Raw genomic sequence first — 24564 nt, forward strand, 5'->3', positions numbered from 1 at the left:
ATAGGCCCTTTAATAAGATTTTCAAACTGTGAGCTGACTTGGAATTTGGTCCATACAAATCAAAGTGACTTGACCTTGTTAACTTATTGTTTCTGATCTGTTACAACCTACAATTAACTTTAACCGACTTTCAACTTTGCCTGTAAGTCAAAAGCAGTTATTGGGTCAAAATAATCAGAGTTAAGACATCAGTGTCTCTACAGTCCTCTTTAAAAACCATCCAGAAAATATTTGACTATTCCATTATTACAAAATGCCCAGTTTAACACAAATCATTGTTTATAAGTAAATTTATTTCTCAATATTTGCCTTCATCAAAAATATTAACAGAAATCTCCAGTCCAGTTCATAAAAATCAAAAGCTTCTAACGTAACCAAAATTGAAAAACACGCTTTTTTTTTACTCATTTGTAATTACAACTCAAAACAGTAAACACATTTTACATAAACTGCAGTTTATATTATCAAACAATAAAAAGTGGGATAAAAAGGGAAGAACAGAGTTAATAGGAGTGATCTTCAATATCATCCAACACAATAACATTTGTATCCATACTCTCACAGGTCAACACGACCATCCTGTATGGATCCAAACTAAGAGATGCCCGTTACGATTATTAAACTGATTTAAACTTTAAAGTAGAGGATTGGAAAGTGAGCACACTTAAGCTAAAGATTGATGGACAGGATTTTGTGTTCGTTCAGAACGTGGACCTCATAATGGCGCAGCAGAGCATAATGCTGAACACCATCCCAAAGATCTGCAGCGAGGAGGAGGAGGAGACAGGAAACATGGAGTTAAAACCACATTAGACTTCACTCTTCTTTTAGCTAAAATGAAACTTAAAACATCAGGAGTTACGGTGTTATTTTACTGACAGCACCTTAAAGCAGTGACCCCCAACCTTTTGGGCTTGGGAGCCATTAAAATGAAGAGATGTCTACTTGCAACTAGAGATGTGACGGTATAAAAATTTGAAATCCATATCAGACACAAAATCATTCAAAGGAGACTATTTTGTGTCTCATGGGGATTTTTGAAGCTACAAATTGGCACCCACAACTTGGTCATGCTTCAGTAGATCCACTAGCTAATGTTAATATAGCAAGCCCAGTAGCCAGAAGGTGGGAGGTTAGATCCCTGGCTTCTCCGGTCTGCATGCTTTAGTGTCCTTGAGCAAGATACTGAACCCTAAACTGAGAGTGTGTATGAATGTTAGTCTCCTTCTGACTTCTGATGAGCAGTGTGTGTGTGAACGGATGAGTGTGACCGAATGTGATATGTAGTGTAAAACGCTTTGAGTAGTAGGAAGATGAGAAAAAGGCGCTATATAAAAGAACAGGTGTAAAGGCAAATATCAACGTGTGACACGGGTTCTGGTCTCATTCTGAACTTGGGAGATTGTTTCTTCTGAAGCTGTTTTAGAGGCCCGAAGAGGTCAAAGTGTTCAATATTATACAACATATTCATAAATGTGTGTTTGTTATTCGTATGTCTTTGATTATCACTGAAAATTCGCCATCTTAACAAGTAATTTCTGTCTATAATTAAAAGCCTTACTTTCTTAAAACAAGTGCAAATATGCAGCTACAGAGTAAATTTCAATCTGTTTCTAATAGAAATCAAATGAGTCAAGAATGGACTAGAAATGAGTGAAGAAAGAAGAATGAGGCTCACAAGACTTGCATGCAATTTAATCAACAGTCAAGCTATTAGTACATCTACTGACTTCTAAATTGGATTACTCTTATATATTTGTTGTTTTTAATCATATTTAAAATTAATTAAGGAAGCTACAGTAGATTTTAAAGTACTTTAAGTGTAGATTTTCATCCACAGACTCACCATGATGACACCGATACCGAGGCCGACCCCGCCGATGACGTGCAGTTTGTTGTAGAACGTCGCGTTGATGGCGTCCGGACAGCTCTGATAGAACAGCAAAAAGAAAAGACATGATTTTACACTAAATCTTACTCAGTACAGAATAATAACAGCTCATTGTGGTCATGTTTTCTAAACAGGAGGTGTGTTAAAAATGTGTTTTGAAATTTAATTCAGGATGATAACAGGTATGAAGAATTCATCATTAGTGAGGCTCCCTGATCAACATGATGTCTCCATGTGAGCTTAGACCCTGTGTAAGTCAGTCAAAAACCCCGTCTGTTTGTTGTCTTACCGTGGTGATGAGCTCCTGTCCTGTCTTCTTGGGGCAGGTATCTTCAGCAGCATCTTTCTTCATCCCTGTGGGGCCGCAGCAGTTGAGCTGTGAACAGGAAACAAGGCCACGTCCACAACTTTAGTTCCTCCAAGATGAAATCCTGACGTCAGACATTTAATAATCTTATATCTTCCACTCAGTATATACAGCCAATGTTAGCAACACACATCTATGAAGATTTTATTGATAAAGTATTCAGTAGTAAAGTATATACACTTGTATAGAAAGGTTTAGAAGGAGTAGAGTCCAGTGGTCCAGCAGAAGCAGAAGTGGTTGTCTCCTACAGTTGATCCTGGGGACTGCAGTGAATATTCTTACAACTCATGGGAGGCAATCATAGACTGTATATAATGCAGCTACCGCCACCTGCTGGAGTAGCCAATAAACTGCTCTCACACTTACAGATCTCTGTTTACAGATCTCTGTGGTACAAATTCCACAAATGCATAAAAAGGAAGTCACAAATGTAACGTGACCCACAAATTTGTAGAAAGCAATCTGCAAATGCGCAAAAACTGTTTTGTGTGTAGAAGTCATCTGATTTTTTGTGGATATGATTTTGTACATCACAAATGTAAAAATACATATTTGTAAAAAGTGAAATATTTGCACATCACAGTACACATTTGTGGATTGTTTTCTGTGGGTTAGTCTAATAAAATCTTCTATACACATTCAGCCTAAATTTTAATCTAAAAAGGTGTAAAAATCAAAGGCATGTTGAACTGTGTCCTCTTGTGTTTGTTTTTTGCTGCACGTGAAAAGGCCAAAATGTGACAACTAAAAACAGTGCAAAACCACTATCTTGCCAAATAAATGTTCACTCTTCAAAACACGCAACTTTGAATTTAAAAAAGAGTCTAAAGCCATGCTAGCAGCTGTCACTCTGTACTTAAGCACAGCATTGCTTTGATATAAATGCTAACATCAGCATGCTAAATGTATGATGTTTGCCATGTTTAATTAACATCTTAGTTTAGTGTGTAAGCTTTCTAACATTTGCAAATTTGCAGTAAAACCACAAGGTTGAGCTGAGGTTGATGGCAAATGTTTTAGTTTTGCAGGTATCTGGTCACAAACCAGTACACCCAGTGATAGTTAATTAGCCACTAACATGGCTAAAAATCAGTCCAGAGCCAAAAGACAGATACATTGTGATATTCTGTAAACATGAGTGCACACAAGTGCTAAAAAATACTTTTGCTTCTAGCTGTAATAACCAAGATGCTCCAATTTCAGTTATGGTTCAGAATTTCAGAATAATATAAGGAGTAGAAGCAAAAGAGAGCTAATAAATCCACAGGCGATCAGGGGTGTGTGTATGTGTATTCTCACTCCAAGGTGGATGACACGCAGGGTCTCGTTCAGTGCTCCCTGTGTGGTGGATGTGGATTTGGATTTGGAGTAAGTCTGATTATAGAACGCCGTAACTTCCTTCACCACCTGAAGAAACAGTCAAAAAAATAAATACAAACTCAATTTAAAATTACTGACTGAATGCCGACTCTGCCAACCAACAGCAAATCCAAAATGTGTGTGTGTGTATGTGTCGTGTACCCTGTCCTTGTTGGAGAGGCCCCAGATCCCAGCAGACACTTCCACAGCAAAGATGATGATCAGGAAGAGGAAGAACTAAACGAGAGAGATTTAATTAGTTAAGTCTGCTTGTTTACTGGTTAGAATCACATGCATTTTAATATTTAACACAGTGTAAATATTCCTAGCTACTAAGTGGGCGGTTGGTGGGGGCTTGTTATTTCCGGTACAGGTGAAACATGAAACATGATTCAGGAAGACTGGTTTGGAGTGACAGATCCAGGAGTTTGAAGGTTTATCTGTTACAGGACTGTTTAACTCTAGACAATTATAATGGTGACGACTAGTTTAGATAAACTGGAAATACAAGAACTGTCATTCAGGCCGTGGTTGTTAAGGTCAGCTTTGATTGAACTTCTGCCCAAATCTCAACCACACCTTGTGTGAACCTGCACGTCAAGTAGCCTAAGCTGATGATTTGATTCAACTACTGTTGCGAGGCGGGTTCAAACCAGAGAATAAAAAAATACTGTTCACATTACAAATGTTGTAGTACAGAAAGTCTCTTAAAGACCCCTGTGCACCTTCAGCAGCTGGTCACCAGGGACCTCATTTATAAACGTTGTTTCGACCTAACAGGGCTGGAAAGGTGCGGACGCCACTTTCCAAGCAAAGGTTGTAACCTATGAAAAACACACTTGACGGGAGAATGTGCAAACTCACATATACTGGAGAAATGAGAAATACCGACTCCCATGGCAGAAGAATGAAATGGTTTGAAATACATAGGCTTACTATTGTGTAAAATAAGTCGAAATATTACCTCTGAGTATTGTAGGCTTAAAGCCTTTCTGAATAAACAAACACCCGTTTGATTGACTGTCCCTGAAGTTTGTAAAAGAAAATATTTAAGATTATTTGCAGCGCACAAAAAGATCCAGATAATAAACACAAATACTTTAATACATACACTTTAAGTGAATAGTTTAATGTAGCCTATTGTTATGACATGTTCGTTGCCTTATCAAGCCAAAGGCTGTGTGCCAGCGTGTGGATGTGATTCGCTGCTTGTAAAAACACGTTATAGAAAATATAACACTATTTTATTAAGTAAATCTTTCAGCTTATGTCATTTACAACCAGTCATATTTCTTTTAACTCATCAGCAGTCTCATTAAGTGAATGGATTCTTTTTGTAGCCTAAATAAATGTTTAAACACAAGCGGAATGCATTTGGTTTAATCTCTTTTCAAATGGGGGAATCCAAATTGGCACCTGGGCCCCTTTCCTCCGGTGCACAAGCGTGCGTTAAAGTGCTTTTTTTACCCAGCAAACAACATGCTTCAGCTTCACCAAAAGGAACGTCAGTGTCACACTGGGTTAAATTTAGTTTTGTAGCTTTTCTGTCAGAATTTGTGTCCTTCATGCAGTCAGTACATATTAATATTAATGAGGGGCGTTTCACTGACCATTTATAGGCAACTATGGGCTTTAAATGGTCGGACATGGAGCTCCCTCACATGCGCCACATCTCAAGTTGATTGTGATTTATAAATGGAACTTGCTTACAGTTTTATCTGAGTCTGAATATTTTTTGGCGCACATGCACTTTTAGTGAGGATTCTACACATAGTTTTCTAAATGAGACCCTTAGTTGTGTAATTTTGTGCCATCCAAGAATGAAGAACTCACCAATCCCAGCATGCACTTCGACTCTTTAATGGCCCCGCAGCATCCGAGGAAGCCCATGATCATCATCAGAGCCCCTGCCGCTATTAGGATATTCACACCTACAGACATGTAGGAGGCGATATGGCTGTAAAATAATGATACTGCAGGGTATTTTTCACTGATCTAATCAATATGGACATATTGGGCCAATATGAGTGTAGCTGGTCAATATGCAACTTTAAAACACTTCTAGTGGATGTACACTTTGTTGGGTACCCTGAACTTTAATAAGTCATTTGCCGTGACTTTTACCAACGACCACCCCCCGTCTATATTGTTTTGTTCATAGTGTGTATGTTAGTGTTGTCTATACTGTAGTTTGTGTCTGATTTTATTTTATTATTATTTTAATATTGTATTATGGTATTTTTGTACAAGTAAGCGCATCGTGAGCAATGTATAATCCTGAGTCGAATTCCTCGTATGTGTACACATACCTGGCAATAAAGCGGATTCTGATTCTGATTCTGATTCTAGCCATAATAACCTTTGCCCAAGGCCCAAGGCAAAACAATTTCAATAATATCAACAAGTTGTAAGTGTCATTTCATTGACATGGTCGACCTGTAGCCACGATTTAGCTCTGAATTTGACAGGCTACTGTACTCTGATTTTAGCCCACCCGGCAAAATCGAGGCAAACAGTGGTGTAAATTTAAACAGTTTGGCCCAGTTTCAGACCAGCAGTGCGTATAGCCTTCATAGTGGTAAAATTAGTTAAATGTAATTTTCACAGCAACATATCATCAAATGCAAGTAAACATTTGAGAGATCCACATTCTATGATGTTAGGCTATTAGACTCTTTCATTTTAAGTTAAAACAAAAGGCCATTACGATTCTGTCGGACAGCAGCATTACAGAAAATGTTCAAAGCAATAGGACCTTTACTTTGGTCTTGTAAGTATCTGTGTTTTTTGTTTTGACATGTGTTAATTATTTATCTACATTATTTGTTATCATGTAAAGAAACTGTTCCATTTCAGCAGGTAACCATGTAGAATAAGCCATGTTGTGGTTAGCTTAAAGGTTCAGTGTATAAGTTTTAGTGGCATCTAGTGGTGAGGGTTGCGAATTGCAACCAACTAGTCAGTCACTGCTCACCACTCCCTTTCCAAGCACTTAAGAGAAGCTACGGTGGCCGACACTCTCTGTCGGCTCTTGTGCTAAATATTAAGTGTGATCCTGCATTTGTCCAAATTTCACTTCTCTTCTTACTTCTAATAAACCAGACGACAACAACTACAACTACTTCTTCTTCTACTTCGTATGTATTCACTGTAGTGACGAAATGTGCTCTGTAGCAGTTTGTCAAGCCCGTTCTCATCTCAGGGCGTCATATACCGACGATTTGAGAAAGGGTGACAAAGCGTAGTTATTTGTAAGTCTGTAGGAGACGCCTCCATGGGGCTAGCAAAGTTTGTGTTTAAGGTGTTGACAGCCCTCTGAACCAATTTACCCTAACCTTAACCATCACATGAGTTTTTGCCTAAAAGTAAGTCAGTAAACATATGCATGTCGACCGGGTAACCCTAGCCTCCTCAGGATTGCAACGCACTAGCAAACTGCTGCGTTTTGCTGAAGGGTACCTTTCACATAAAATACCTACGCTTTGTCATCTGTATGTGTCAGGCAGTTTTTGGACTACTGTAGAAACATGGTGGCGCGACATGGCAACGCCCATTTAGATATAAACGGCTCGTTCTAAGGCAATAAAAAAATAACATGCTTTAACAAGCTGCATGCTTATGTAATATTACGATAAACTTAGATACCCCAGGGTTTCCGCGCTTATAAACTCTTAATTATCTGGATTCAAAGGGGTAAACATCAAACATGTGTAAGTTCTCATAATTTGTTATGAAAGATATTTCACTCGTTAGATTATTATAATGTGAAAATATGAGTTGTTGAATTGCATTTAAAGACACTAACTTAGGTTTATTGCATATTATCCAGCATACAGTAAACAAAGCACAACAATACAGAACAGAACTTTCTTTCACAGCACATTGCTCACACAAAAGAATAAAAGCAGCTTTCCCAATTCTCGTTGTTCTAACGCAACATGGTGGCTAAAAACATGTCATGTTCTTTATATTTTTCATAAATGGGTCAGTGATAACGAAGGGCGTAAAGGTAAAAAACAAAAAATAGGTCATAAATGAAAATTAAATCTGTTTTTACCTTCACTAGAATGCTGTTTAGATATACACTGTATTTTTAAATTTCAAATCATACTATGATGGTAGTCAGACATGTCTTATGTCTAATGTTTACTTTTATTATCATATTCAAGTGTTATAGATCCGGACTGGTGACAACTAAGAGACTGAGTTGATGTTCTTGCTGCATCAAGTAGCAGCTCTTTTTCTTACAAAAATATTTTAATTTAATTTGTTTGGATGGATTGCCATTTATGAGAACCTGTTATATTTGAGTAAAAAGAATCATTTAGCCATTATTTGTTGTCTATTGGAGGTATGTAGTCGTTCAAAAGTTTCTAAACTTTTTAGCCTAGACATCATATATTTATATCTATATTTATTCTTCTATGTATCAAACTGTGACAAATAATTATCAAAAAACTATTTAAATCCATCACAGAAGATTTAGATAGATGGTCAAAGTTGAAAAATAACATTAGCTGCCTGACTTTCTATTTTTTTAATTAATTTTCCCCCAAGAGTAATTTTTATGGTAGCTAGTATGTAACTAGTGTATAGTGTGCATATGTTGTGGGAATGTCCAGGATTTTATGATTCCATGTCTCAAGTAATAAAAAACAAATTGTTAGATGGAAATTCCTAATTTTGTAATATTCTCTTGCTGGAAGTATCAATAGGAAGAGCACGAGGAATGAAGACCGAGACAATACATGGTATTTCTCTACCGAAGTAAAAGGTGAAATCACTGATCTAGTTTTCGAACAGTTACAGTTTAGCCTGTCTAAAAGGAAAATTGAACAACACAATTTTTTTCTTTTCACTTTAAAATGTGTTTACTTAATTTTTAGTTTTAGTTTGTTTATCTTTTATTTATATATTAATAATTATACCAGGGTAATGTCATGTTGATGTTGATGACTAGGCCACAGGGTAGGGTGGATGGGGGGTGAGGGTCTCTTCATTTAGGTTGATTTATAGGCCTAGTACAATTTTTGATGAGACAGGAGACTAGTATGTACTGTATGTATTTGGGACTATGTGTAGTTTAGGATTATACTTTCTAATATATTGTTACTCCCCAAATAGAAATAAAATGGAAAATGAAAAACAAATAAAAATTTGGTCACAAAAAAAGGTTGTTTCCACCAACTTGTATCGTAGGTGCAACTAGGCAGCTTTTTGTCAAAGGCCTTACCAGTGAAGAAGACTGTAGGTGAGTTCTCTGCATTAAGCAGTCCTGCTGTCCTGGAGTCAAAACGTAGCCAAATGCCCAAAACCAGCACTCCAGTACCTGCCACCTGAATGACAAAGGAAAGATTCACAAGCACAAAGAGTAATTAAACTCTTTTCCGTCACCTCTAAAACCATATCCAGTACTTTGAACATGGAGCTAATGAGGATAAACATCTTTCAGAATATTTAGACAGCAGCTGTTAAACAACATTGAGCATCAGTGGCTGAACTGATCAGAGAGATGAATATAATTCACGTATTATTATGTCTTTATAGATGTTATAACAACAAGACTTACAGCCATAGCAGCGCTTTGAGGCTGTACTTATGCACAGTGGTGCTTTGAGCAAAATCAGAATCAGCTTTACTGGGTATTGTAGGTTTACACATACAAGAGGCCTCGTGCAGCACTTTAATGCTTCTGATGTACATTTCTGTTCTTTGGAGTCACAAGGCGCTCACGAAGAAATAACTGATTATACGCTTTATTAGAAGGCTATAATTAGACTGCAAATGGACTGCAGGTTCCCAATAATAAGTAGAGACAGGGCGAAAAGGAGGCGTCTTGCAGGCCTACAGTACTTATTCGGGGCTTATTACTGTGAGATGGCTGTCTCACGCTTGACAAAATACATGGAGTACAAGTACAGTGTTTTTAACAGCTGTTGACCGGTTACAGTTGTAGCCAAATCATTTACCAAGTGTACCAGACTGAATGCATGTTCTCTGCTTTACACTCACTCTGTAATTTATAATACACTTCCTGCAAAACTGTAAATATTACTCTATTTTGCTACACTATTTTGTCTATTGGCATTCCACATTTACACATGTGAAAATACTATTACCGGTCACATAACAATCAGAGCAAAGCTGTATACTACAACAATTTACTTTAGCCTTGGACAAGCTGGGCTGGGCTTAGTACCCGCCATTAAAAGAAGAAGAAGAAGAAGAGGAAGAGGATGAGCAGCAGCAGCAGCGCAAGTAGGGAAGGATGGATGATGCAGTGCTCTACAGACTATTTCACTCGCGTATGCCCCTAAAAATAGATGCACGTGAATCTGAAAAATGATTTATAAGCATATTGTGCAAGTAAAGGCTTCAACCTAAAAAAGGCTTCAACCTACAGTAATTTTTCTGCATGAATGGTTATGATTATTGACAAGTTAGTACTCAGCATTAATTCATTAGAGACCAGTTGTTCTTGTGCGCGGATTTAATGAATGAAAACAAACCACAAAACTGAAAATGCTTCAACTGGAATTAATATTAGGCTTACACTAGTGTGAAACGAAAAGAACATAGTAACACGTAAGTAATACATTTTCAGTTGCTAACCTGCATTGTCAAAACTCTTCACACAGTCAGCGAATTTGCGAATGTGTGTATGTGGACCAAACTGTTCACAAAATAGGCATTCAAGTTGCACCAAAACTCTTTCCTCATTATTGCAAAACTCTTTGTATCTGCAGCATATTTGACAGATGCTAACACACTGTGTCCAAAACTGTGAAAAAAGACATTCAGACAGAATGATGGCAAAAGTCCTGCATTACTCAGTAACCACAATGAACTATATAGAAACTCTTAGCAGAACATGTACGTACATTCTATATTTATATCTATATGCGTGGGGAACTATGTTTAGTGTTTTGAACAAAGTGTGGTTAAGAACTGCATGCTAAGTGTAAAGCAGGAAATGTGCTTGTATTTTAGCAGACTTGGGTCAGGATGTAGGTACATGATGTACTGGGTGTGATTTTTGTGTCTACGTACCAGTGTTACTGCGTAAACAAGTGAGAAAATCTGTACTGCAGCAGTGAAATTTTAGTTTTTGTTTCAACTTTTTATTTTTCTCAAGTAAATTACTATGTGCAATGAAATAAAGGATATTGAAGGACATTTCTGCGTTATTGATTTCATTTTTGTTAGATACACTTTAGTACAGTCTACAAAATGAAAATATGTTATTCTTATTCTAAAATGAACGATTTACAGTTTTCTTCAATTGCTAACTTGCATTTGGTCAAAACTGAAGTCGCATTGTCAAAATTATTCACATAGTCTGCGAAACAGAAGTTTATGTGGACCAAACTGTAAAACGTTTTTCCTTGCTTTTACACAAAATGCATTCAATGACGACTTTCTCTAAAATCCATGAACTATTTCCTCATTACTGCAAAACACTATGTATCTGCAGCATATTTTACAGATGCTAACATACTGTGTCCAAACTGTTGAAAACACATTCAGAAAAGAATGATTGTAAATGTCCTGAATTTCTCAGTAACCACTCCGAACTATATAGAAACTCTTAGCAGAACATGTACGTACATTTTTATGTTTATATCTATATGCATGGGGAACTGTGTTTAGTGTTTTGAACAAAGTGTGGTTAAGAACTGCGTGCAAAGTGTAAAGAAGGAAATGTGCTTGTATTTTAGCAGACATGGGTCAGGATGTAGGTACATGATGTACAGGCTGTGGTTATTGTGTCTGAGTACCAGTGTTACTGCGTAAACAAGTGAGAAAAGCTATACTGCAGCAGTGAAGTGTATGTGGAAAAAGTGTATGTATATAGAAAATCTTTAAGCAGTAACACTGGTACTTGAGACACAATAACCACAACCTGAACATCATGTACCATCATGTTTCCTATTTTAAACTCAGAATGCAGACCCAAACCACACTTTGTTCTAAACATTGCACACAATTATCCACACACACAGACGTAAACATTAAATTTATGTGCGTAAATATTCTGCTATGATTTTCTATATATTTTAGTCTGGTCATTGCAAAGATGCAGGACACTTGCCATCACTCTGTTTGAATTTGTTTTTAACAGTTTTAGACACAGTGTGTTAGCATTTGAAAAATGTGCTGCAGAGACTGTGTAGTGTTTTGCAGATGGTGGGGTAAATTAGAAAAGAGTTAAGGGATTTTGGAGAAAGTGGTTATGCTTTTTGTGCGAAAGTAATGAAAAATGATTCACAGTTTGGCTGAATATTTCCCTTATTTTCAAATCCTAATGTTGACAGGTGTGCCGGTCAACCTTGACTAATTAAGGTATTCAGAACACTCAGACTCAGGCAAAGTCATAAAATAAATATTAAACCTGTCTATAAAACAAATGTTTGGTTAACATGAAATTAATGCAAATACTCTTGTCAGCATTGTAATACAAACACACGTCAAACTGCCATTGGTCAATGTCCATTACATTATCCATATGTACCAGTCTGATGTATATAACTAGCTGAAATATTAGCGCACCCTGCTATTATTTCAGTTTTTAATGTTGATTTGTAATACTTTCACGTTTACAAAGACACATGCTACGTATGTAAGATCAACTGCACATATTATTGATGTAAATTATATCCTGATATGTCTTCCATATATGTCCCTTTGGTACAATTCACACATATTTCACCACATATTTCACCACTCTTAAAAATACAACAGATCATCAAAAGGGACCGTTTTTCACAAGTACATCTGACATTGACTCGGTACAACAAAAACATGTAGAAAGACATGCTTCGCATTGAAATACATTGTTAAGATTTTCTTCTCTATTGTTGAAATACCTTTTAATGTCACAATGCTAATTGTTCCTCATTGATCATTGCTGAAACATTTGCTTAATAAACATGTATATTGTTGTTTCCTTAGCCTTAAATGTTCAGATTCAAAACTTCAGAATCACCACCCTGAGGCATGAGATTTTGAAGTTGACCTCAGTGGGATTCAAACCTACAACCTTAGTGCTATAAGCTTAGTGCACCACGTAACAATCACCCACAAAGGACCACTTCAATGACTACAGTATGTACAATACTGTAAAATACACTACATGATTTGAATTACATAGCTAATTTCTCGTGGTGGTAGGGCTGGACAATAAAGCAATAACAATAATTATCACAATATATTTCTTTCAATAACAATATAACAAATGTTATGTAACAATATAAATAAATGTTTGACTTTATTCACTTAAATCATAAACGAATTAGGACTTAATTTTTTTTTATTAAGATGTTTATTTTGTTGAGGAAAAAGGACCGAAAAAACCTTTCACGTAATTTCACTCATGCATATTTGTTGACAAAGATTTTATCATAATATCAGAATTGTTTTGAATGTTCTACCTCAGATTTGTGAAGCGATCCACTGTTGACCATGAAGAATAGTTTAAACCACAATTAACCATCAGGTTTCTTCAACTTTCACTCAGGAGCAAAAATCAGCCTTTAAACTCGAAAGAAATAACGATTATCGTGAGAATTGTCGATACTGAAGGATATGAAACTTTTTATCGTAATAACATTTTTGGCCATATTGTCCAGCCCTACGTGGTGGTAAACACAGTTGGTAACCACATACTGTAAAAAGGGTCTTGAACACTAGAAATTCAGTAATACAGTAAAGTTTCTTTCTTGCATCAGTGATTGTAGAAGATCTCTTCATTGATCACAACTTGATTACATTTAGGATAGATATTATGGAAATGATAGATTCTGTAAATGTTGGATAATGTAAGTGCATTGCCTAATATGAAAACTGTGTAATCTGTCTTTTACAGTATTCTGTAGCATACTTCAAGCACTTCTGAGAAGATTTGAATATATCTTGCATTGTTTGTTAAGATTCACAGATAGTTAAAATGACTAAACTGAAAAGATGTCATTATGTTGTGTTTTGGTGATTAAACCATTAGTTTCTCATGACATTTCATGGGAAACGTATATGTTTTAAATCAATGCTTGTGTGGTTTGAATGAAAGACGGGCTCGGTTACAAGTGTGATGAGTTTGGATTTTTGTACTAAGAGAAATGTGTACATTAAATGTTTCCAACCTAAACAGACTAACAAATAATTTTAAAATAAAAGTTCGTAATTGCATTTGATCATGAGATCCAATCCATATTGTCAAGTATGTTTATGTTCCTTCTACTCCAACGAATGCCGTCTTGCTCTGTCATCCCTGTGACACCACGATGGTAGAACAAGCATGCCATCAGAGCAGGGGCGTTCCTCTCTAACTACAAGAAGCTCTTAAAACTAATCTCTCCCGAACACACTTCCTCTTATAACACCACTAACCTCTATCATGCACTTCCTGTGCTCTTCTTCTGCTAACTCATTACAATTCTCTTGTATCAAATGCACTGTTTATTAACTCTCACTTCTTTCCTAAGGTATATACCCCATTGATGCTTTACGTGCTAATACTGTCTTTCTTACTATTATTCATTGTCACTTGTAGATCTCTTGCTGTATTGATACTTTATTGATGCTTGGATGTTGTTCCTCAAATGAAGGTCGCTTTGCCAAATGAGTAAATTGAAAAAAAAAGAAATTTTCAGCGTTTGGTCACGTTTTCATCCACATCACACATCTCTCACTATACATCCTGATAGAAACACTTACCCTGGTTCAACTACTCCTCTCTGTGGCCCCTAACTGTTCTTCTCCTTTCCGTGTTGTTCTGTATCCACACTGGATGAATGCAACTCCAGAAAGTTCCCTTTTTGCTGCATTTTCTATGTAATTGAAAGAAATTCAACACCTCTTTATGTCTCTAGTTGAGACTGGAACTTGCTGTGATGATCTTTTTTTTTTTATACCCAAGTTACAATAAATCAGCTGTTTCTCAATGTTTCAATGATATGTTCATTCAGAAATGCTTATCAGCTGTTTCAGTATAGATCTTGAGCTGCTATTGTAGCAGAAGTAGAGACTTTATATATTATTTAAGGTTTTGAAAATTAATTAATTTAATGTTGTGTTCTGCTAGCATTTGTAAATAAGACAAAAAACATCCATTGTTTTGGTGTTGGGTAGGCTTGTACGTAAAGCTAAGCATTGTAGATTAACTGATATCATTTTCTGTGGAAACAACATGAATTGTGTTAATGGTATGGTCCTGAACAGACTGATGTTGAGCTAATTGTGTTTAGAGTTTTGAAAATGTGACTACAGATTGGACAAAATTATGTTACGCTGTGTAGAAAAACACATTACAGGTTTGGTATTTTCTGTGAAAGGCGGGTGCAGCAGCACAGGCCCACCGTTGACAGGGGCCCACCTTGGACCCAATTTTTTGACTACACATGCATTTTTGTTGTTTAGTAGAATATTTTGAATGATGTGTGCTTGTGTGTCCTGATTGTGCCAAAAAAGATATTCTCTATCTGTGTTTAGCTCAATGAATAACCCGGTGCCATAGAGTTTCCGTTGCTGTTACAGCTGATGTTGTACACACTGCCACCTGCTTTACTGGAGGGGAATGTTGCAAACATGTCAAATAGTCCCTGCAGTTATGATTTCATTAGAAAGATTAGAAATAAGGGAGATTTACGGGAAAGTTTTTAAACGGGAGGACAGCAGGAAAGAATGGTAAAATACAAGAGAATCTCTGCAGAGCTGTAAACTGGCAGTGTATCATGGACCAACACACTAACTATTACTATTGACAAGCGGGAACACAAATATAAAGGTAATGTAAAAGTAGTAAGAAAACACAATCCCAGTATTTGAAGGTTAAATAACATCTTCCATATCCAGTTCATTCAGCTTTTAAAAACATAACCCACTATCCACTTGGGTTCACGACGTTGAGCCGGCATCGTGATTGTAAAACATTCCCAACCATACTGTCCACACATACAATAATATTCAATGCCCTTTGTTATAATGATTCAATGCTTTGTAAAAAAAAAAAAAATAAATGCACAAAATGAGTTTAAACTCATTTCAAAAACACATGAAGTTGTTAGATAACAGTCTCATTCAATTCTTGAATATGTGACTTACCCAGAAGATGAAATTAAAGACGATGAAGGCATACTTGATGCACACTTCCCACCAAGTCAGAGCCGTCATCCCTGCTATGTGTTTTAATGGCGTTAACTAGTTATTAATTTGTTAAATATCTGGAAATCTCTCACTGATGCTCTATGTGTCCTTGTGGGATCAACTTTGCTTTATCAAGTAGTCAGAGACAATTGTAATCAGAAGCCTCAGCTTATTACAAATGCATTGGGGTTCACCAGGCATCAAGCAAAGAAGAAGAACTCACTAAGTGTGAGTCTGACCTTTATACCTGGAGTCTTATTTGTCTCTAAGGCAGACAAGTTGACTGTGTGTGTGTGTGTGTTGTGTTTGTGTTTGTGTGTGTGTGTGTGTGTGTGTGTGTGTGTGTGTCTGTCTCCTGGACCATTCTGTGTGGTACTGTTTTTTTTCTTGCATTAGTTCCTGTTTTCTTAGAAAGAAGGCAGACACAGCTAAACCACATTCTCACACAGATATACTGTGTATTGCTTTCTTTCCACTTCCTTCCTTCCACTTCCAGGAAGAAAGAATTGCCGTCACCTGTCATTTTTCCAGGGCTTCAGCCCTGAACATTTGGACTGTCGCCCTGAATGTAGCTCAAAAACAACAACAACAAAACAATTTTTGGTATTGATATGTTACAGCCTTTCTTGCAGGTCTTGGAAAAATGGAGGCTATACTCGCAATAATACTACTACATTTTGTTTGAAGTTCATGTGACATGTAAACGGTTACGTGCATTTAGAGTGAACAGAGAAAAGCAAAAGAAGAGAGCGCGCACGTTGGTTACAACTTCAGGACTTGTCAGCGACTACTAAATTGTCCACAGCAATAATTTTGATCACAACTTTAAAATATTTTAATGTTTAAATGTTGTCGGTCACTGTCTAGTCAATGACCGCGACACAGACACCTTTGCTCTGTCTGGGACTGCCTCTCTGCTGCAGGATGCTTCCCTCTGTAGCGGCTTAACATGTAGATTTGTGATGAGATTTCTGCCTGATCGCAATGTTCTCGTTTTCCGTTTGCCACCTCCGATGAAGAGCAGCGTGCTCGTCTGATCCAGTACAGCCCCAAACGGGTTCTGTGTCTGTCAAACGGTGTAAGGGGTCCTACCATATCTGCAGAACAATAATGTAATGTACAGAAGAGTACAGGAGAGGTAGATATGTTAAAATATTATGACTTTATTCTCAAAATGTGACCCCCAGACCCCCCATTACTGTTAAAATTGTTAGTAGTAATAATCATAAAACATTTATAACTGTAGCTCATTGACTTATAGGAGGAAAAAAGAGTGAAATGGATGAGGTGATGATTCAGTTAGACAAATAGCAACAGAAAACAAGACAGTTGATAGAGTTGCTGTGAGTTTTGGTTCATAAAAGTAGAGGTAATTTACTGTTGCTTCACAGACTTTACAATGGTGGGGTGGGGTGGTATGAGGTGAAAACATGGAAGAATGGAAGAATTCTGGGCGACAACACCTCTGGTGGAAAGAGAGGAAAAATAAAAAGATACAATAAATGACATCTATGTTTGTCTTGAATTCACAATTTGTGCCGCTACATAATTAACACAAGTTATGTGAACTTGAAACATGTCACAAGAAAACCATGTACAAAAGTAAATGGTCTGTACGCCTTTCTAGGATTTTACACTACATCACATTGAGCCATTCATGTACCGATCTTGAACACTTCCTCCTCGTCTTCCTTCTACTTGGTTAATCTATATCCAGATATACTTATATGTGCCTAATATTTACTTAGCTTGGAGAGTTTTTCTCATGCTATGTTTTTTGCACTTCGCATACCTTTATTAATCATGGACGGGAAACCAGATCGATAGTAATTAGTTCAGCCTCTAGGATCTCCTATTTTTACAGGTAGAAATCTAAAAAGGAAGGTAACCATAAATAAATAAATTAACTACGAATGTGTGGTAGTTACACTTCCACCAAATGTGATTTCTTAAGCTGGCTTAGAGAAACAAACTGCATATAAACATTCATTTGAAAATGTTATTTACTTATGGCTCAATTTCAGGACTGGTGGAAAGAGCGAGTAGAAGATGCTGGAGTGTTCAGTCTGCTTCCAGCGGTGTAACTGTGTTCTGAATGGGCAAATCCAGGTGAACAGGTTTAGAGATGCACTTTGCTTTTCCATCTAGAGTTGAGTATTTTGAGCATTTTTTGCTGCATCCCTGGATCCCTGGATCCCTGTAGCCCTTTCTGCCCAGTTAAGTCTCTGCCCTTGAATCAGTTAATAGCTACAAGTTGCTCTGCTGCAAGACTTCTTGAGGCATGATCTGCTGGATTCTCTTCAGAAGTCACATACTTTTATTGTGCAGTCTTTGCTTGATGCGTTCCACACGTAGACTGTATATAAAAGGTTCCACACAGTTAGCTACAAACACATGAAATCTTCTGACTTCTTTATTAAATATAATGTTTATTTTCAGATTAATAATTTTATATAGGGGTGTGTGCCAGAATAGGTTTACATGATATAATTTTACACCATATTTTTGTCTTCCAGCCCCTTTATGCAGCACCTCTTTTCACCCTGTGTGTTGAAGGCTCTGTTGGCAGTACTATCTTCTCTTAGGGAAACCACTCTTGAAACAAGAGAAATTGTTAGCCAATTTGTTAATTCAGTCTCATTAAATATACTAAAATAGAAATTAGGAATTTCGTTTCATAATTAAATTACTAGCTATAACAAAATTACCATCAGTAGATAGTGGGTTGAAGGATTTGGAGTTCTATGCAGCGTAGGTTGGTAATATATTGATTGTTATGCAATATTAAAAGAAACCAGCATGTATATACACAAGCATTTTATTTACAAAATGAACAAAGCAAAAACACGCGAGATCAAAGAAACTACAATTCAATAAGAAAAAAAAGAAGACAAAGAGATCTGTGTTACTGATAAAGTGGTGTGTGTAGTGTAGTGGGGGGGGGCTGAATTGTATTTACGTATCTGTGTAACGGTGCCAAGTTCAAAGGTGTTATGCATGCAGCATGGAAAGACTGAGTGTCTGTGTGAAACATAGCTGAGTTGAGTTGGCGCTGTTGGTTGATCTCAAACCAATTTGGTCAGATTGGTTTGAGATCAACCAACAATTTCATGATATCTTTTTTTACATTTTTGGTTAACCTTAAGAAATGTATCATATAGAAATCATATTACAGGTATTAATTGATTTATAATTACTTGGTTTAAGTAGTTTGATGTGATTATAACCTTGCTTTAATGTTAAAGAAATGGTTTGATCCTATATGACAAAGTTTGATGATAGTATGACATTATGAAAAAGTATTTTAAGGAATTAATTTAATTTGATTTTGATATATGGTACAAATGTGTCTAATGCTTATCATGTATTTTGCCTGTTTTTTGTATTTTACTCTGTTTAGCCTGGTTCAACTGCATGATTTACCATTTGAATAATTTCATTGGCGTTTCATTTATCATTGAACTTTGACAACTTTAAGAAAAGTGAGGAGAATGCATTTGCAGAAATAGGCAGACAGATATCTTCTGTGTTCATGTGAACCGTATTTTTTGTGATGTGGAAAACAGACCAATTACGGTGAGACTGACTGGCTAGTCTGTCTGGACATTAGAGATCTACCAAACTCAGCTAACATGGATCATGAGATATACTGTCACATCCTGTCTGTTTATGTATAAAAGTTTTTTGTGTATTTTGGTGGGAAAGGGACTCCATTGAAGCTGTTTTGCTCAATTATTTTCTTTTGTAGGACCTTTTTTTTTTGCTAATTATACTTTTATAAGACACTTAGAGTAAAGAATCTCAAAGAAATTTCCTCTCTATATGCACTCTTTCAAAGTGTTCCTATTATTTTGGTAAATCTTTTTACCTATGTGTGCTGTGCATAAGTATTGAATATATTCTGAATAAATGTATTTTTTATACTTCTTACATTTAGGCTCTTTCCAAGTGGTGGAAAAAAACAAAGTATATTTACTCAAGTACTGTACTGAAATACAATTATGAGGCAATTTATACTTCTTGTACATTTCAGATGCAACTATTTTATTGACAACTTCAGTTACATTGCAAAAAATAGACAAATTAGATAAATTATAATGCATTATTAATGATTAAGAAAAGAAAGCTAGCAGTATATTAAGTCATTCAAATGAGCTCCACCTTCACCAGCTGCAACCTTAAAGTGATGTACAAATTAATGCATTGCAACTTACACTCCAAAAATATAATATACTGTTACGACCCCCTGTTGGTCTAGGGGTGTGGGGGCCATAAACATAGGCACAACTGGTAGATCTTAACAAGGTAACGTTTATTGGTAACAGAAGAGATGTAGACAGGTAACAAAAAACAAAACAAAAGGAGGGTGGACGAGGGTGCTGCGAAAATAACAAACCAAGTTAAAATAAAAAGGTCCTCAAAAGGAGGCCTGTACCTATCTATCGTTTTAAGCAGAGTTGATTCTTGCTACAAAAGAACACAAAGAGCACAGCACCCACTCCACCAGGTGAAAACTAACACAAAAGTAAACAAAACAATAAGTGAATTTCTCCACTGCACCCAATGTGGAGCTAACATACAAAGGTATGCAAATGTTTCCCTAAACACGATGTACAGCTAATAGGAAAGGAAGGTGGATAGTTCCACTAAACACAAAGTACAACTAACAGAAAGGCTATCCAGTCAATACCAGCGGCACACAAGTCAACAGGCGGTGACAAGCTGCCTGGAGCAACAGGTGGACTCTCCTTATGAGCCGGAGGTAATTAACGTGGTGACGAGCCATTGGTTGAGTGGAAAACAGAGGGAACCAATGGGTGGTACAGATGTCAGCACCCCAGAAACCAGGAAGTAGGCGGGTCTTCATTCCCCAGGGACACAGCCTACTTGGTAGAGGTGAGACAGGGAAAAGGGGAAACACAAGGGGGACAGCGACAGCCGTGACAATACGTTATTCTGAAATAAGCCATTCTGCATAATAAGTACATTCATTTTTGATAGTGAATATTTTAATGCTAATACTTGCATGATTATTGTTATAATATTTCATGTTTATCAGAAATAATTAATAATATTTTATTACCAAGTAGGTTTTCCCTATTTTCCAGTTTGGTGTATAGGCTGCAATAAACACACTAAGAGGAAATAAAAAGAAAGGCACCAGTTAAATTAAATAATGTCGGTGGTGGCAGGTTATTGTGTATGTACACTTCCATTCATATATAAATTATTTAAACTGATCATTTTAATCATTTTTAATCAGAACCTGTAGTAATTGTTTCAAGTAGCTTGTAAAAAATAAGGTGTGTCAAATTTAGTAGGCGCATCTGTTATTTTAATGTCAATTATATGCATGTATTTAATCAACACTAAACATCTATATATTGGCAGAAACCTGTAATAAAAGGTCTTGATCTTGAGATCAACCCACAATGATCACACAGCAATAAAACTTCAAATGAAAAATACATCCATGTACACAAGCTAAAGAAGTCTTGTGCTTTGCCAGGTGTCTTTGCATTTAAGCTATATGAAGCTCTGCCATGATCAGTACGTTACTAGTCCATGAAGGAAGGAAGATGCTTGATGCAGGTCCTTTATGGATGGAGCCAGGCAGTTGCAGTCTTTGCTTTGTCGTGACACAGATGAGAGGTTTCCGGCCGCTCTGTCTGTTCTCCTCAGAATTAACCAGTTGCTGGACCATAACTGCTTGTAAGCATTGCTAAATCAATCAATCTGCTGCTTAAATGTATATATACATCATCATGTATGATGACCATGATTTTTTAAATCTGAAATGATAGAAGATGGACTTTTGTTTTAATACATGATGGAAAGTATGACAAGAAAGTCTAACACAGCAGTTTGGTGCTAACCACAGGAGCGTGCATCTGAAGACTTACAGGAAATGGGCCTCCTGCCAGCAGCTACCATGGTGTGATGTTTTTTAGGTAATGACTAAATGAGCTCTAGAAAATGTGTGAAATGTAATAACAAGTGATGAATATATGTTTTAAGAATGTAATAAGAATCATTCTTGATCATTGATAAACGATTGAGGATGCTGAATTACAAACAGTTTTAATGCCATATCTTTGCTTAACCTGAAAAAATTTATCATATAGAAATTATATTACTGTTATTAATTGATTTATAATTACTTGGTTTAAGTAGCTTGATGTGATTATAACCTTGCTTTAATGTTAAAGAAATGGTTTGATCCTATATGACAGAGTTTGATGATAGTTTGACATTATGAAAAAGTATTTTAAGGAACTGATCAATTTAATTTGATTTTGATATATGGTACAAATGTGTCTAATGCTTATGATGTATTTTGCCTGTTTTTTGTATTTTACTCAGTTTAGCCTGGTTCAACTGCATGATTTACCATTTGAATAATATATATTTCATTTATCATTGAATCAGGATCTCTAGTAATTGTATCAATTTGCTCGTAAAAAATAAGGTGTGTTTAACGTGCCAGATCTATAAATATATACACATGTATTTAATCAACACTACATAAACCTATAATAAAAGGTCTCTGATCGGGATCTGGGCCCAAAAACCTGATCAGGACTGTTTGAGATTGAAGGCTCTAGAACAAGCACTTTAAAGCTGAAAAAGCTGGTCTGCATTTTGGTTATTTTAAACTCCCACCTCAGAGAGGCCATCACTACATTGCAGTGCCAACTTTGCAGATGTAGTGTAAAAGCGCTTTGAGTGGTCGAAAAGACTAGAAAGGCGCTATACAAGTACGGAGCATTTACATTACATTTAACTTAATCTTCAGTCACAAGATTAAGGGGCTGTGTTAAATTGTGACCATAATAATCTGCATTGAGTATTTGGGGTGAAGGATGCTTGTTTCTTCCCTCCAGCTACTTTGTGAAGCTGCCGCCTCACTACCCGATCAGCCAACCAGCTCTACAACTGATCGAGCAGATCCTGACCCTTAAACAGCACACAAATGATTGCACACAAACACATGTGCACTCAAACCTAAGCACTGTGACAGTGTGCGACTTTACTAAAGTCTGAGTGAATTGCTGCTAACACAGATGAAACAGATGATCCCTGCAGATGTAATAGCACCACTTGTTTCTAAAATGTACCTATAAAGCTGTTAAGTCATAAAATGTACTGATAGTGAAATAATGAAGAAAGGGAATACAGCAGAAATCTTCTCCAGGTTTCATGAGTGTTTGCTCACCAGGTAATTCTAATAAAGGAGGGAATTCTGCATGTAACTAAAACCAGTTCTCATGCCTGAATTAACAATTTCTTTAAATACCTGTGCTGTTTTATTTGTTTTTTGGTAATGGTTAGACTCCAGAGAAACAAACCAGATCAAAAGTCTACAGACGAATGTGTGTATCAAATTGCACTGTAAAATCAAATCAAACTTACATTCTTACATTCACAAAAAAGAAATCACAAATTTTAACCTCATGGTGGCGCTAGAGGAAAAGCATGGGGTTCTTGAGCATGGATGGTTGCAACAATAACAGAGAGAAATGTTTTCACCACTTGTGCTTCAAAAATGTAAAGGTAGGACTCAGTTTTTCAGCTCTATGTTGACAGACTTGTCGTCATTTATAATCTAAGCTGCACTTTGTCATTCATGTTTACTTTGGCTCATATGTGTTTTGCATGTATTTATTTAGCAAGACTGAAAACTGCTGTTTTTACAACCCTGTGCCTACAGCCTTTTTCTGTATTCATGATTTTATCAGCTGAAAACATTCTCCAATTATCATGCACTGACTGTCGAGCTGTTGCACCTTATAAGCGGTCATTGTACATATACTGATAGATTTAAACAGTTAACATTTTATTTACTATAGATGTATTCAAGTTAAAACAGTAACGCAGATGATTTCTAGCTATGTTGTGTACTGTATATTTAACAGCAACACAACACATACATACACAAATACAGTGGGTGGTAATGTTATTATTCTCCTCAGTGATTCTATTATTCATCACTTGGCATGGGAATAGCATGCTATGCATGAAAACTGTTTCTGAGTTGTCATTCTTGGAAAAAAAAATAAATATCTAGGTTTTTTTTTTATAAAGCCAGAAAGTTGAATGTTTTTTGTTTTGACACTCCTCTACAACCAAAAGTAATCGCTGTATCTCATATGTAACTGTATTTGGGAGTATGTGGTACTGATCTCCGTGATATCCTCTCAACATACAGGGAGTGGACAAAATACAGAATAGTCACAGCCAATTTATGGGCACCAAGGTAGTTGGCAAAGAAAAGTTGGTCAGCATAAGCTTTTCATTTCCATTTTATTGAAGTATGTTATTAATTTAACACATCTTTTTTACATTAAAGGGGCTATGTGTAAACCTCACATAAAAATTCCACTTGCCAGGTTTTTCTGGTACCTCTGAGCTCTCAGCAAGTCTAATCCTATGTGAAGATTTTCTGGGACATCCATTGGGTGTTGTGTGCATGCATGCTCCTGAACCTCTTGCCTTCTGATTCTGAGCCATGCACACACCGACAACACCACAGCTAAGAACGTGGAGTCCACTAACGCCATAAAACAACCATGTCCCAGCACAACATAGAATCCAACACAAACTCCACATAAGGATAAAAACCAGCAACAAAGTTTTATGTGCTAGAGTCCCAGGACAAATGAGAATCAGATGCCTTCAGGTGAAAACAGTCAAAATCAGAAAGGCTGGAATCACAAAGAGGCCTCCACTTTATTTTGGAACTGACAAAACCAACAGAGTTGGCTTTCATCCTATTGGGTAGGTAAACTAACAAAGCCTGTGAAAC

The 24564-nt window shown here is 36.5% G+C and overlaps 1 protein-coding gene and 1 long non-coding RNA gene across 2 annotated transcripts; both read right to left on the reverse strand.

Moving 5' to 3' along the window:
- Nucleotides 1–275: 275 nt before the first annotated feature.
- Nucleotides 276–15941, reverse strand: LOC119918077 (CD9 antigen-like). The gene is made up of 8 exons (XM_038738601.1): nt 15717–15941; nt 8851–8953; nt 5451–5548; nt 3780–3854; nt 3558–3665; nt 2181–2267; nt 1847–1930; nt 276–761 (listed from the first exon to the last, which is right to left on the reverse strand). The coding sequence occupies exons 1-8, from the start codon at nt 15783–15785 to the stop codon at nt 702–704; spliced, it is 684 nt and encodes a 227-aa protein (XP_038594529.1). The 5' UTR covers nt 15786–15941; the 3' UTR covers nt 276–701.
- Nucleotides 15942–20049: 4108 nt separating this feature from the next.
- LOC119918078 lies at nt 20050–23030 on the reverse strand. The gene is made up of 2 exons (XR_005447390.1): nt 20842–23030; nt 20050–20644 (listed from the first exon to the last, which is right to left on the reverse strand). It is a non-coding gene; the product is annotated as an uncharacterized LOC119918078 (long non-coding RNA).
- Nucleotides 23031–24564: the final 1534 nt, after the last annotated feature.

This window comes from Micropterus salmoides, unplaced genomic scaffold (assembly GCF_014851395.1).
Source record: "Micropterus salmoides isolate LMB-PRFRI ecotype aquatic unplaced genomic scaffold, ASM1485139v1 Ms_hic_scaffold_23, whole genome shotgun sequence".
Lineage (NCBI taxonomy): Eukaryota > Metazoa > Chordata > Actinopteri > Centrarchiformes > Centrarchidae > Micropterus > Micropterus salmoides.